The sequence below is a fragment of the Gordionus sp. m RMFG-2023 genome, chromosome 5 (genome assembly GCF_954871325.1).
Source record: "Gordionus sp. m RMFG-2023 chromosome 5, tfGorSpeb1-WG-v2, whole genome shotgun sequence".
Taxonomy (NCBI): Eukaryota; Metazoa; Nematomorpha; class Gordioida; order Chordodea; family Parachordodidae; genus Gordionus; species Gordionus sp. m RMFG-2023.
This window is the reverse complement of record NC_088779.1, coordinates 15,155,443-15,172,601: the sequence shown is the minus strand read 5'-3', so window position 1 is coordinate 15,172,601 and position 17,159 is coordinate 15,155,443. Positions and strand designations below refer to the sequence as shown.

Sequence of the window (17,159 nt, the reverse complement as noted above, 5' to 3'; positions counted from 1 at the left end):
TTTTGATTTTACACACTATGATTTCTATCACAAATTTAAATTTTGATATTTCCAATACCCTTAATGCTCACGGGTTACATTGCAACAATTTTATCTCTTTTTCTCCTAAATTTTACTATAAAGTATATTTAGTACCATATATACAAACTAACTAATTACCCCTCAACCCCGTCATTCTTGACGAGTTATTAGCTAGTAAATATATAATAATGTAAAATACAAAATATATAAAAGCAAAACCAGTTTTTTTTATATATAATTCATAGATGCTTATAATAAAAATAAATTATTGTTGGCAAAAATTTTAATAAATATTCGTAATTATAATATACGATGGTGTTGCTTCATTAAATAAAAATTTAAAACCGTGATGAACAAACCTTTACAATTTGCTGAGCCGAACCGAACCTTTATAAATATTTTCTTAAGAACCGTAATCAAAACGTAACCATTATAATTTTTTACATACTGAACCGTAACCAAACTAAACCATTATAAATAACGGTTCGGGTCCCGTTTATTATCCCTTGATATTTGATTATCTCCTGATCTACCCTCTCATTAATTAATGTTAAGTCTAAATTTGGATAGACGTAACATTTAATGTGTCTATGTTTTTACCCCGACTCTGAAATTTTTATTCTGCTTTTGGAAGATCAATGCTTGCTAAAAAATTGGTCTCGTCATTTTATCAATATTATCTGTACACTGGCAAAGTATTCTAGAAAATTAATTTATTTGCTTATTTGGCTGTCATTTGCATCTAATAAACTCTATTCGATTAAAGAAAAGATAAGCTAATTGTATTCATATTATATTATAAGCTTAAATCAACAATCATTCAATTAATAAAAATATCATAATCAATTAATGTATTTACTAATCCAAAACTAGGTGCATAATTTAATCTATAAACATTTCCAGTCTAATTTAATTTCCATCATTATTCTTAACTATAATCTTGATGTCATATTTCATCGCTAATGATATCATTTACATTTTTTCATCATATGCAATTCCTATATATCGTCGGCCTTGAATTGGAGTGCCCCACTTGCGCAAATGTTTAAAATGAGAAAATCAACATTAAAGTTTAAAATCAAATATAGGAAAAGCTTATTGATCAATTTTGAGAGAGCTATAACTTTGGCAAAAATTAATATTTTTTAATCTAGTTTTTATTTATATATATATTGGGAATATATAAGTTATTATCCACTTCTAACTCAAAAATTTTGAAAATGTCGAGTGGAGCACTCCAATTCTAGACCGACGATAATTTTATTAATAAAGTAATTTCTTTGTTTAGAATCAAACAAGATCAACTTTAAATTATAATTATTTAAATAAATTTTAGTATAAAATGCAAGTTTAAATTCCTAGCATCTATGAAATCATATTTTGGCTCATTTTTTAGTTGTTATATTTATCATCAAGATATTTAAAAAAACATAATAATTTGAAATATTAATCGATAATAAAAATTATTAAAGGTAGAATTTTGTATTATTTAAATTAAATTGAACAATATTTCTAAAAAATCTATGTATAAGTAAAGAAGAAAGAAGCATGATTTTAAAGATAAACACGACCTAAAACCGGAAAAAAGGCCCGTTAACGGAGGGTCTGAGGGCGAAGCACCCAGGCTTTTAGAAGTATGGACTTCTCGTAAAGAAAATTCCTCTCTACATGATTCTCTTTTCCTGCTTTATTAAGTAGCGGCGATAATACCCCATTTCTCGCAATTGATAAGCATGTTTCCTAATAGTTCTATCCTCAGAATCAACTATATGAATAATGAGAACTTTTTAACTTAATCATTCCTTTCCGTCAGTCTGCGATACTTCGTTTTGTACCCATACCGGTTGTGAATATCTAAAATTTAGTATGATACATTTTGGATCGCGATTCATTTTTTGTAGATTTTGCCACTTTTCTATTTCATTATGGGCATTTGGTCTTACTCAATCGAAACTGCTTTTCGTCTGCCTTCCTAACATTGTCTTATGAAACTTTAATAAATGGTATATCTACAAATTATCTCTTAATTAAATTTTCAGAATCTGTCTCCCAATCTCGCGCAGCTCTATATATTTGCCTACAAATATTTTATCATGTAGATGCTTGATGTAAAAAAAAATTATGTATAAGTGGATTTTTTTGAAAGCTTTCAAGAATCATCAAATAAACGATGGAAGATCCTCATATTATCCAAAATACTAACTAAAAAAGTATCAACTCATATATGAACAAGCAAGTGGCTTAGATAAGAATTTTCTTTAGGGAGGACCCATACCATTCTTATTCAATAAAAAAATAATTTTTTACACAACTTATAATTTTTTGATTAAAATAATTTTGCGCATCAGATTGCTTAAAAATATATAAAATAATATATTTTTTTTAAAAAAAGAATATCTATAAATTTTGAATAAAAAGAAAATAGTAATTTATTTATAGAAAAGAATAGTCAAATATTCTTGATTTTTTATTTACGAGGATAATTTTGCCTTATAAGATTTGGAAAGTAATATAGAATCAAATTTTTTAAATGAAGAAGGTTAAGAATGACATTAACTAATTTTCTTTTCTAAAATATCTATTATTGTGTCATAATGAAAAAATTTAAAAAAAATTTGTGAAACGATATAAAAATTATATATAATAAAAAATGTAAATCGTATGTGGATAATTAGTTGGAATTTTCTAAAATACAAAGGTAAACATTTGACAAATATTTTTTTCCTCTTTTAAATTTATAGGTATGTGTTCAAGATTGTGAAGGATATTTACCTCATGTAAAATAAGCCATGATGCCCATTATTATTAAAATAACAATATATAAATTTTTTTATATGATTAAATAATAATTATTAAGCTATAAATTATTTTGATTATTTTATAATATACTTTTATGCATTACCATTGATGTATCTAAGAAATTTATTTAAAATTTTTTTATATAATTAATTAAGTTTTTTTGATTATTTTATATATACTTTTTTGCAATACTATTGATTCATTTAAGAAATTTATATAAAATTGTAAAAAATATTATTTTTATAAATGTTCATTTTAAATAAAAATTTGTTCGAAAAAACGATAAGATAGGGGTATTGACATTTATTCTATATGATGTTCGAATTGAATGATAACAAAATATAAAGTTTACGTATTTTATAATAACATAATAAGAGTTTATGTGCGATGATACCATGAAATTTAATTTTTATTCACTTGCTGACTGATCTCTTTTACATATTTATTAACCATTGAATTTTATTAATTTATTTTCATAAGATTATGACTTATATATAAATCAGCAACATCTAGGAAACATGCTATAAAATATTTTATCTTGAAAACTGTATACATTATTACGTTTCATTGAAGCGAAATTATTTTTTGTTTTTTTTTGTCGCTTAACATATATTCCTGATGTTCCCTTAAAAGCACAACAATAAGAAATTTTTTTTTAAAAAAAATAAGATTTACTTTTCTTTTTTACAAATAAGATTTACTTTTCTTTTTTACAAATAAGATTTACTTTTCTTTTTTACAAATAAGATTTACTTTTCTTTTTTACAAATAAGATTTACTTTTCTTTTTTACACCATAATTTAAAAAAAATTAAAATTTATTAATATAACGGGTTAAAAATTAAATGAACTAACAAAATGGAGTTTGTTTTTGAGTTTCTATGCATCGATGTCAAAGTTTATTAAGATTATTTAATATATTGTAACAGGGGCGTCGCTTGCCTTTACAAAAATTTTTATGGGGGCCGAAGCCCCCCATACTCTTAATTTGCGGGTTTATATTAATATATTATACTATTTTAAAATTTGCTAACTCTAAACAATTATTCTGAATTTCATATTTTGTCATTTATTATATTTTGCATACAAAATAAACTAACATATAAATAATTAAAACAATACCAGACATATCTAAAAATAATATTTTTTAATACAAAATCTATTTATTAGAGTATTAAATATTTTCGATGGTTGTTATAAAAATATTTGCGTCTAAAGAATTACAAGTGATAAAAAAGGTTAAATAATTCTTACATATGCCTCAATTGATAATGGTTTTTTTTAAAAACCACATAAAACTATATAATTCTTAGCAACTTACATTGACAAAAGGTCATCAAACTAATATAACTCTCTGTTACCATTTTAGACAACGTTTTATAGAATTAACTAATAAGAAAAAATTTATAGGCCTTACCAAATTAACAATTCTTGAAGAGAATATAAACGACCAATCCAAATCATAAAACTATGGTAGTTAGAGCTTCCTCTTAGATGACATGATGGAAGCTAGCAGGGCCGTAGCCAAGAATTTTCACTTAGGGGGGCCAAGTGCTTACTGGGGGGGGGGGCACTATTTTTTTAAAATCAAACAAATAATTACGCATTCATAGAAATTTTTTCCTATTTTTATTAAAAATTTAATAACAAAATAATACTATAATATGAATATACAAAACAAAATAATACTATAATATGCATATACAAAACAAAATATTACTTTAATAGAATACGGCGATTTTTATTTTTAAATTTTAATATAAATGAACTAAAAGATAAATTCTGCGTTATTCTTTTTTCATACGCCATTAATACTAAATTTTGTTTACGTTTATCCTTCATAGACTCTCTACTGCTCGATAAAACTCTCTTTAATGTAGAGAACGAGGCCTCACAAGAAGCCGTTTATTGCTGCTGAGTAGCATTTATATAATTCTTTAAATGCATTATTATATTTTTTTATACATAATATGTAAGATATTTTCAAAATTTATTTTCTTTAGCTTCCGAAGCTAGCAATCCTTTTGCTATCTTCATTTCATGATGCAGTGTTTCCAATGGGGCCATTTTATCTGATAAAAAATAATCAGGGTCAAGGGGGGGGGGGCAATGTATTAAAAGATGAAAAAAGATTAAAATCATCTTCTGTAAATCAGTCTAATCTGTTTCTGAAATTTCTGATATAGTATTACTAGTAGTTTGTAGAAGTGATGTTGCTTGACATTTGTTTAACTTTAACTTAAAATAAGAGTTAATAACTGATTGTTTCTTTATAATTTTAAAATAAACGCTGTAAAATAAAATAACTGGTTATATATTATAATATAAATGTGATACCTATAGAGAATGTTATACACAACAAAAAAAAATGAAAAAAAAATGAATGAATGATAATTTAATATTGGGTAAAATAAAAATAAAACTGGATAGAAAAAAATTTACAAACTAGACATGTTTGTATTCAAAATTTATTTTAAAAATATAAAAATAATCAATTCTAAATAGACATGTTTTTTGAATATTTTTGAATAAATATTCAAAATTTATATTAAAAATATAAAAATAATCAATTCTAAAAAAAAATTTCAAATTTGGGGAGGGGGGGCAGAAAAATTTTTGGGGCCCACTTTTGGGGGCCAAAGATTTTTATGGGGGCCAAAAACCCGTGGCTACGGCCCTGGAAGCTAGATAAGTAATCGAGAAAATTATTGTAAGATATAGAAAATTATTGTAAGATATTTAATTTCTAAAAGATTATATTCCATTTTTAATGATATATAAACGACTACACAGTTGACCATTATTGCATATCTAAAACATGCAATTATATGCTCTCAGCAGCTGTAGTAATAATCTTAAATTACATAGCCACACAAATAATAGATGCTGGTTAATTTACAGTCATAGCCATGACACTCACGATGGTAACCCATATCAGAATTTATTATGTTAGAATTGATGAAACAAAAACACTAAAAATATTTAGAAGAAATTATGCAAATAAATTGAAGCCTTGAGTTATTTACACGGCAAGGATGACATATTAGAAATGAAACATTTTGTAACTATAAAATAAGAACCAGAGATATAGTGAAAGCAATTAAAATTTTATATATTATTATCGCACCATCTCTAGTTGGTATATTATATCTTAAAATAATAGTAGTTTAATAATATCTAAAATATATTCCTATTAAAAATTTAACTCAAAACTGTTTTTTAAAGAAGAAAAAAATAGCTTGCCTAAAAACATGTAAAAAAAGATATCTAATTTATTACATCCATTGTGGGATGAATAATAAGATATTTAATTATAATAATATTTTAAATAAATAGATGGCGTTAAATAGTTGAATGCAAATTGTTACTTATATTTATTATCAAAAGCATTGATTAGAAAAATTTTAAAAATATTAACTGTAATATATTATAAAACTGTCAAATACGCTGCAAAAGTAGCATTTTACCTATAAATAATTATATATAATAGAGGATTATAAACAATATGTCTACTTACTTTTTATAAATAAATCTCTTATACTTATTTGGATTTGGACTTTGAAAATAATTTTAGAAAGAGACATGATAATTAAATTTAAAAATCAATAATATAGTTGATTAGTGATGTTAAACTCGGCTAATTACAATTAAATTTGTTAATTTTCTATTAATAAATTATTATATTAATTTAATTAGGGTTATATAATAATTTAAATAATAAAAGTCAATTAAGATTCAACTGTTAATGCTATATTAATATTTAGTGAGTAATGTTGATATATTTTTAACACAGAATTTGATCGCAAACTGACATAGTGAAAATATAATTTATATGTATTAATCTAATCTAATAATTAAAATAGTATTCATTTAATAAAAATTTAGTAGTCTTATTAATTTTTTTATAATAAAATTAAATCTATATATTACTCAATAGAATTATAAAAGAAATTGTTCAGAGAGCAATTAAAACAATTTACTTTTAATTCGGGGATATTAAGGAGTCATTTAAAAAAAAAATTCGCTTCAGGGGGGCTATTCAAATTTTTCAGGGGGCTCGAGCCCCTGTCCGCACCCCCCCCTAGCGACTCTACTGTATTGTAAGAGCTCAAAAGCTAATGTTCATTTTTTAAAAAACATTATTATGAATTGTTCTGATACAATATATTAAGCAAGGTACTTTATTTTCCATTAAATTTTAAAAATTTTGTATTCTCCTCATTAAATTCTTATGTTAATTTTTCCCTTGATATTAATCAGAGACCTGCAGAGGTACAATTTGCAAGGCACAGCCCAGATTTTTTTTTAAAAAAAATTTCAGGCCCCGCCCGGGTATATTTTAAATTAAAATACTCTCAATTCTAGTATACCCACATTAAGCAATAGGGGGAGACATACCCGGCCCTAAATCCGGGCTGGGCTTAAGGCCGGGCCTGCAGGTCTCTGATATTAATTAAACATTAGAAAGATTTTATATAAATTAGCAAATATAGACAAAGTAAAATAAAGTAGATTTAATTTAAAGAAATCTTATAAATGTTTTTTAAACAAATATATAATCATTATGCTTCATATAACAATCTTTGGTATTATAGATTGGGTATGAAAATTTTTAAGAGTGTTGTATTAGTAAACTTTTACATTTCACAAAAAATCTCCATAGTATAATACACAAATAAATTTTATTTTTCTATTATTTTAAAAATATTATTTTTTAATTTCATATTTTCTAAATCTACATCGATTTCTAAAAATATACAAGATCTCATTTTTTAAAAAATAATTGATTTAAGATATTTTTCGATTGTTTATGAGATTCGTAGTTCAAGGCAAACAAATTTTACATTTGAGTGTTGGCAAAAAAATTTAAATTGGTAATTTTTTCAATTGAAGATTTTGGTTCTGAGTGCACGATCAAAAAATAATCTAAGAATGGAAATGTAAATATTAATATAAACTCTATTATATAATTGTACCTATAAGTTTTTGTGAATAATTTGGCGTTGATATTTCATTAATGAAACATGCCGTGGTAATTCTAGTTTTGTTAAAATTAATATCTGAAGAATTTTTAGATTTGTCCAATATTTGAAAGTATGGGCATTCCAAACTAAATGCAGAAGGATTCATTAAGGATGAAACAATCGGATTAGTATTTAAAAATATGTCGTTTTTGTTTGATAAATAATAATCCTTAATAAAAAATAATTATTAATTAGAATTCTATAAAAATATTATGGAAAAATATTCATAAAAATTAGCATGTAACCATTTTTTACATTATACTTTTGTCGGCTGAAAAAAATAAATTGATCTGGGCGGGCCAAAAAAATGTAATCATGACAATAATGTAAAAATTTGGTAATCAGAGAGAAATGTCTTGACAAAATAACTCAGCAAAGAATATCATAGGACTAAGTGTTTTAAAATTTTAAATAGACATTATTTAGCTCAAAAAAAAGCTGATACGTTCAGAATTTTTTTCCTTAATTGCTCAGAATTAAAAAAAATTTAAAGCTCATAATTTTTACTATTCAGATATTTTCTTAAAAAGATCAATTTCTGAGCATTTCACATATTCGGAGCGATTCATTTTAATCTAATAGTTTCCGTTTTATACCTGGGCAATTAGTTTTTTTTATCTGAGTATTAAAAAATAATTCTGGTCATTCAATATTTTTTCTGAACGTTAAGTATTTATTCTGAGCTTAAGGCTGTGTCCTAGGTCAATTTAATTTGGATACTTAATAGCTTTTTAGTACAGGCTAAAAAGTAATTGAACAAGGACCAAATTTGGCTTATTTTAAAGTTGGTCTTTTTTTCAATAAGTATATTTAAAAGCCATAATTAGTCATTTTTTTGTATCTGTCTTAGGCCTCATTTATAGTAAACACGTTAAGTTCAAGCATTGCGTTATTTAACGCAAAGTTATTACAAAATTAGCCTATAAATATGAAGCGTTATGATAACTTATAATAAAATATGAAAAAAATATGTTGCGATGCGTTGTTAAAATATATGCGATAAGATTATAAAAATAATAGAATTCGATAAAAAGATATATGTTTTTTTAAAAATATTATGTAACATAATTATCTATTTTAACTTTTAGTTTTAAAAACTGAATCAGCTGACATAACGCTGCGTTAAATAATGCAACGCTTGAAGATAATACGTTTACTTTAAATGAGGCCTTAATAGTTCAAAATTTGTTTTAGATCTAAATAGAGAAAATAGAATAGTAAATAATATAATTAAAGAATAAAGATGTTATTCCATTGGCGTACGGAGCGGGGGGAGGGGGGGGCAGGGGGACAAATCCCCCCCCCCAAAGCCAAAATACAGATGACGGACATATTTTTCAAAAATATTATTTTTTATATTTTTATATTTTATTATAATTATTCATATCTATTTCTTTTTAAATTTTTATATTATTACCTTTTTCATTCACTAATTTACTTTATCAATTAATTTCGTTTTCAAGTTTTCCTTGTGGCGTAATATTTATCTAATATTTTTAAATTTCACGGTATTATAATTTTCAAATTTCTAGTCATGGATATTAGACTTTTTTTAAAAAACGCTGAAGGTGAAAATCATGCCAAAAAGCAAAAAAGTAAAGTATGATAATTTAATAAACAAAAGCTGTGAACTGATGATTTCCTCAAAAGAATCAATTCAAAAGGGGGATATGATTTCCATTTCATCAATGATTGAAATAGGGTTGAAATTGCAAAAGAAAATAGAGGCAAGATAAAACTAACTATTGAGGCTATTTTATATTGTGGCTTGCAAGGCCTAGCACTTCGTGGCCACAAGGATTCAGGAAGCTTAAATTTTAATAATAATGATAACGAAGGTAATTTCCGTGGACTTTTAAAATTTAAAGCATTAGGAGATCCTGTATTAATGGAGAGCCTCATTAGTACCAATAAAAATGCTACTTATCTCAGCCCTAGGATATAAAATGAGATAATTGATATTTGCAACAATATCATTTTAGAAAAATTGATTGTTGAAATCAATTCTGCCCCATGCTCAATTTTGGCAGATGAGACCACGGACATTGCTGGCATTGAGCAGATGTCGTTGTGTGCGCGATATGTAGATACTCATAAAAACATTATCAAGGATTTCTCCAATTTATTCCTGTTTCAAGCATGACTGGGGCTGATGTAATATTTGTGAATCTTAAAAAATTAAAAGTAATAATTAATCTTATTATATAATTATTTTAAAAAATATAGCTAAATATAAATATGATACGTGGGCAAGGGTATGATGGAGCACGTGCAATGAGTGGACAATTCAATGGGCTTCAGGCATTTATTAAAAAAAAATGCCCAACAGCTATATATGTCCACTGTGCTGCCCATTCACTCAACTTAGCAATATCGGATTCATGTTCTTTACCATTGATATCAAATTGCTTAGGTTTTTAATTATTAAATTAAATTTTTTATATTTATATCAGGTAAAATATCTAGCATCTATGAGTTGTTTAGATATCCCAAGCGTCAAAATATTTTGAACAGAATTATATCTGAAACTCCTTGCCCAACAAGGAGAAAAAAATTGCAAAAAGCTTGTCCAACAAGATGGAGTCTTCGACATCAAGCAGAAACAGCTTTTATCGAGTTAGAAGAGTCGATTATTAATGCTCTTATAGAAATATCACAATGTCTGAAAAAGATATTTCTTCAGAAGCAAGCAAGTTACTGGATTCAATACTTATACCAAATTTTTTTTTCGCATTAGAATGTATTAATAAATTATTTAATTATACAACTATTTTATGTAATACTTTTCAAAAACCTGATATTGATTTGATTGAGATGATGAGAATAGCAGAGACAATTTTATTAGAACTCAAAGAAATTAGAGCTAATGCTGATGAGGAATTTCATATTTTATATGTTAATGTTGAATCAAAAGAAAACCATACGAGTTAAATTTGTCTCCCTCGACTTACAGTAAGGCAAACTTATCGTACAAATATTAATATAGGGTCAATAGAAGAATATTATAAAATAAATGTCTTTATACCTCTTTTGGATACATTTATAACCCAAGTAAATGAAAGGTTTTTAATTTATCAAGAAACACTTATCAATCTGCAGATATTACTTCCGCAAAAGCCCTCTGAACCTTTTTCAGATGGTGATAGAAAAAAAATAAAATATTTGGAAGATTTTTATCATAAAGACATTAATGTAGCTCATGATGCTTTATTAGCTGATGCCAACTATGGTATAAAAGATTAACTATGGTTGATATAGTCCCAAAAAATGCTATGATGCTTTGCATCATTTCAAACATCTTTTAGATTATTTTCCCAATATATTGAAATTATTATATATATTAGCAACTCTTCCCATTAGTACTGCAACTAATGAGAGAACATTCTCTTCTTTAAGAAGATTAAAAACGAAGAAGTACAACTTCTGAAAGTAGGTTGAATGGTCTGGCCCTTTTGAATATTCATAGGCATTTGACGCCAAAGAGATAATAAAAAATAAGCTCCCTCCCAACGAAGATTGGATTTTACATTATAAAAATATAATGTTTCTATAATATTTTTTGTGCTATCATTTTTTAATGTCTTATATATTTTTCTTTTACATAAAAAATATAATTATTTATATTTCCAACATTTAGATTTTTTATACTTTATATATAAATTTTAAAAGCTCAAAAAAATTTAAATTTCTATTATGGATTATTTATTTTATAGTCATCATATCCTGGTTATATCCACTTAATATTTTATAATTCAGATTTATTTAAAGTATTTATATGCCGCCGGTTATATTCGTTTAATATTTTTTAAATCAAATTTATATTTATTATATATCGGTTTATATATTTAATTTTTTATAATTCATATTAATTTAAATTTGTATATTAGAAATAGTTATTAGTTCTAATAAATTTATGCTTGATATTTTTAAATAACAATAATTTTATTTTAAAAAATTTTAATTATCCCCCCCCCCCCCCACACCAAATTCCTGATTAGTAATAATATATACAGTATATATTATAAATTTTTGTATCAAATTTAATTTCTATGCACAAATAAACCTAAATTTTTATATAAAAGTGTTATAGTATACATTGCCACATCCTGTTATATGGAATAATAAGTAGATTAGCAACCAATCTCATTTGATTAATTTATAATATATACAAATTAAAACATTATTCCAATAGATCACCTAGTCTAGAACTGTTAATGTCTGTCTAGCAATCTGAGGTTTAGGTTACATATCTTGCAAGGTAAAATTACATTTTTTTTAAAAATGAATTTGATACAAAATTATAATGATACGGGATATGTATAATATTTTAAAATATAATTAGTGTAAGACACTATAATGAGTGGCACTTTTTTTAAATATAACGACCGAATTAACTAGTTACTTTTCAAGTTACTTATTAAATATATTTCATTCATTGTATTTATAATATATCCCAAATTAAAAATTTATTTGTAATTTTATCGCCTGCTTTATATATAAATTATTTTATATTTGTTTATAATAACAAATACTTTTAATTTCTCTCTCATAGATGGATTTTTTAATAAGTTATAGAATAAATAATTTTCATGGAATTGTTAGCGCTAATCCATGTTCTAGCAGCCTATGATTCACAAGAAAGATCCCAAATAAATGAAATAATCGCCATGATAAAGAATGGTTTTAAAATTTATTTAAGGAATTATTAAATGATGACACAATTCTATACGTATATGAGGATGAATATTCAATTAATTATATTCTATATGATTGCATCATTTAAAGATCCCAAATAAATAAAATAATCGCCATGATAAAGAATGGTTTCAAAATTCATTTAAGGAATTATTAAATGATGAAACAATTCTATAGGTATATAAGGATGAATATTTCAATTTTTAATTATATTCTATATGATTGCATCATTCTTGCAACATATATCTATAAGATAATAATATGCAATCAACTTCTATGGTAATATTTGCATGCTTGCTCATATAAATATAATTTAAACTGATATGTTAATCGTTAATTTAGAAAATTAAATAAGTGGCATGCTTTAAATCTTAAATTCTTCTTATTAATCTTAATTTCTTTTTACTTTTTTGGCTATTTAGCCGATACTTAAAGCTAGCTATTAAGTATTAACCCATTAATGGTCACACTTTTTTCAGCCGATGAAAATTCTTGATTTTTTCAAATTTTATTTATTTTAGTCTAACTGAGAAATAATAAAAAATCAGCATGAAAAAATCATCTTAAATAGGAAATATGAACCGTTACATATCTGTAACGTTTACCATTAGGGGTATAAAATATGATAACATTATATTATTGCTTGAAATACGATATAATTACAATATTTATTTATTTATTTTATATTTATAAGATACAATTTGGTAATTTTTATATTTTATGAAATTTTTTAAAACAATCATTATGTATTGGTATTTGACACAATATATTGTCTGAAAATGACAAAGCTTAAACGTCGCCTTTTGTTATCGATAATAGTTGTAACATAATGACCATAAGAATTTTAAGGTGTTTCACTTAGTGAGGATATTTGACTAGGGTGGACTCTGCTTATCTTTTTATTTGCCAGGGGAGTTTTCAAAAGCGTCGTAGTTATTTCACGCCGAAATTTGAATAAAGATTTTTGATCATCAGGATTTCCTAGATTCCATAACTTCCATGAATTTACTACTGCTACATCAATAAAATTGCTTATGCCACCACCATTTTTTACCTCATATATTTATTCTATATTTGTTTCCTTTATTTTGGTTTATTTGACAAGTATCCTTAGCACCCGGCTGTCAAATCCTGTCGGTGACCGGGGTGCCATCTCAGCTCCGAAATTCATCTTACCATATGTCTTTACACATCAGTCATTGAAGAAAAACCTGAAAATTTTTACTTTCCTTACCAGGATTGAACCTGGGACCTTCTGTTTCGAAGCATACATCATAACCCACTAGGCCACCACAAGAATACTAGGAAGTTAAGACTAAGGTAATGGTGAAATAGACTTAGGTAATATGGGCACACAATGAGAAGGCCTATGAACTACATAGGAAATAAGGTTGAGAGTTTCGAAGTGATGGGCAAACGTAAAAGAGGAAGGCCAAAACTTCAATGGGGCCATAAAGTTAGAGCCAATATGAAGAAGTATAAATTAGATAAAAGAGATAGTATGAATAACATAAAATGGAGAGATATATTGAAGGAGCTTACCACCAGAAAAGGTGAAAGCTAAAGAGAAAAAAAATATTTGTTCTATATGTTGACACTAGGTTATCGTGCAGATCAACGCTACCCATCTTTTTTGCCATAACTTTAATTGTTTTTAAAGGATAATTTTTTTAAGTCTATTTTCTCTTATAGTAGTCCCAGTTGCGAAAAATCAAAGATGCTTCGAATACGATAAAAGCCTTAGAGATATAAAATAAATCATCGAAGTGAATAGAAAGCTAAGAAGGTACAATTTGTAACAACCGTACCTCCTAATCCAAGATCCGAAGATGTTTGGCTTTTATTTTTTCCCTGTTTACATTAAATGCAAATATATATCCGGAGGAAGAAAGTGTTAATGATTTATATCTGAATCGAATGGGTTAACCTTTGATAAACATTTTACAGGAATGTCTTCTTCGATACGGTATCATCTATGCATAAATTATGTAAACATATACCGAATTGGCGAAACTTTTATTTAGTAATTTTTTAAGATTATCTTCATCAAAAGTTGAGTTATTAGACAAATGTAGATTCCTTTTGATCTTTCGAAAGTATGTTGTTATTTTTCTAACGATTTGTATAGTAATATCATTGTCATTCACCAATACATTCTTACTTGCAGCAAGGAATGATATTCAGTCAGCAAAATAATTCCTATAAATCTTTTGATCTGACTAGGTTGTAATAAAATTTTCCAATTGTTTTGTTTGGAATAATTATGTGATTGATCCACATTCAAATAGAAATTCGATAATAATTTATTACATTATCAGTAGGTCTCAATGTGTAAATTAGATCAATTTTTCTCCATTTTAAATAATTTCCAAAATATAATTTACTTTGTAGTTATTGAGGTTTCTGAAACAATCAATGTCTGCTGGATATTGGATTTCGATCTCCCTTGCAGTATCTAGTGGAAGATTAGGTGTGTCAGTTAGATCGTTTCATAGAAATCTTCTTCGTCACTAACTAAAGAAACATTATGGGGTATAATTACAATATCTGTTTTATAAATAGGACCTTCAACGAAAAGCATGGATATGGCTTCATCAACTTTTAAAAATTGCTGTCATAATAATATTTGATTATTATTTAAAAATTTGGCAAATATAAGATGAATAATTTACAAATAATTTTTATATTCAAATGAAAAAATATAATGAGAATAAGAATAAAATTATGAATTTTCTTGATTTTTTTTTATATATAATAAAAATATTATGATGAAAAATTAGCATTTTTGTTTAGTAGGAATATGAACAAAAATTTATAATAAAATATTATGCCATATTTTTTTAGAATTTTTTTTGAACCCTTATGTGGTTAACGTTGCATAAATGTTATAGTAAAAAAACATATGATTATAAATCTAGGAATAGATAGAATTGATGGTCCAAAATTAATTAGAATGATAAAGGCATCTATAAGAAATAAATTTATGTCAATTGCATTAAAAAAAAATTTCTTTCAACGAGGGAACCTTTTGCCATTTGAATAGTCCAAAATAGTCGAACCTAAATGGCATCTAGCGCACTCATAAATAAATATTTTTTCAAAATTGTTTTTTATGTTATAGTACAATCTTTGAGTTATAAGACATATGTGAAATTACTCAATTCATAAGATTTATATGTGAAAGATCAATAAATAATAACCGTTGCAGATATGGTACGTTGACCATTAATGGGTTAAGCCGATCTAGGACAGAGCCGAGCATTTAAGGATTTTTTTCTTAGCATTTCAATTTTAATTTATTAATAGGAGCCATTTATATATCCTCTCAGACAAAATTAATAAAAAAATTTATATTTTTTTATAATTATATTCTAATGGCTGTTACTTATTTCTCCAGTATTTTATTCGAAATGAATGTTTTTCAGTATAATAAGAAAAGAATTGTCAAATATTTTATTAATTTACCAGTAAAAATAATGTCAGCATCTTAGAATTCAGTTTAAAATTTTTAGCAAATTCTTTTATGCCATAAATATATATTTTTTCAGTATATTAATTGATTTGAAACTTATTTTTCTCCATTATTTTAATAATATTACACTAAAATAAGTATATATTAAAATTAATTTTCCATTAAAATAAATTCATTATTTAATTATATCTAAATTTGTATTTATACTAATTAAATATATGGTAAAAGTTAAAAAATTTACTGATTAAAAAATATTGAGAATTTTATAAAATATTGGAAGTTTTAATTATTCGCCTATTACAATTTTTTAAAGAGAAAAACAAGTTTTTTGGGTTAAGTGAACAATTGAAAAAGTTGAAAGGGTATATTTTCAAAAATTCATTTAAAAATAATTATTATAATTAATTATATGTGTAGAATGGATTTCTACAAAAAATAAATATATTTATATTTGATCCGTCAAATTAGCTAAAGCAAACTTCGAAAAGAGCTGTTTTATCAATATTAGATAATTACTTGTATTTGGTCTTGAAGTTTATTTGAGGGTCCAATATCTAATTTATGTAAATTTTCTAATAGAATGGACTCTTGTGTAGCTCGCATCGATGTAAGTAAATCCGTTTTGTTTTTCTTGAATTTTTTTAAAAAGTATTAAAATGATAAAACTATACCGAACGTTTTTTCATCAAACATTTTTCCAACCATTTACGTATAGTTTGTTTGGCAACTTCTTCCCTAATTAAAAATTCTAATTCCTCGCGTTCAAGTAGCTCTTCTATTTGTAAACTTTTTTGTATATCCACTGAACGGTAGGCCAAAACACTAAATATAAAATATAGTTTTTGAAATGATCGGATGTCCTAGAGAAAAATACCTTATTTTATGAATAATTAAAAATTCATATTCATTTATTATAATAAAACAATGAAAAAGAGTTTTGGGTAAGAAAATAATTCACTGTAAAGGATTATATGGGAGTTAATTTTATATAATTTACCCATAGATTTATATAATAGGGGAGACTGTGGATCTTATGAGCCCAAGATTCTTTTTTAACCAAACTACATTATGCATAAAGGCTATAATTTTTTTAATATTGGATCACATATTTTTATAATATGATTTATACCCTCAAAAGTTACTTTTTTA

General features: G+C 25.4%; 1 protein-coding gene across 1 annotated transcript in view; it reads right to left on the bottom strand.

Moving 5' to 3' along the window:
- Nucleotides 1-7,622: 7,622 nt before the first annotated feature.
- LOC135930386 (sodium leak channel NALCN-like) overlaps nt 7,623-17,159 on the bottom strand; it is an 82,956-nt gene continuing 73,419 nt past the window's right edge. Inside the window, exons 35-38 of the mRNA XM_065467181.1 lie at nt 16,682-16,832; nt 16,527-16,640; nt 7,796-8,012; nt 7,623-7,745 (exon numbers count right to left, since the gene is read on the bottom strand). Of these exons, the coding sequence (XP_065323253.1) occupies nt 7,660-7,745; nt 7,796-8,012; nt 16,527-16,640; nt 16,682-16,832 (568 nt within the window). The 3' untranslated portion in view covers nt 7,623-7,659. The remainder of the gene's footprint in view (nt 7,746-7,795; nt 8,013-16,526; nt 16,641-16,681; nt 16,833-17,159) is intronic.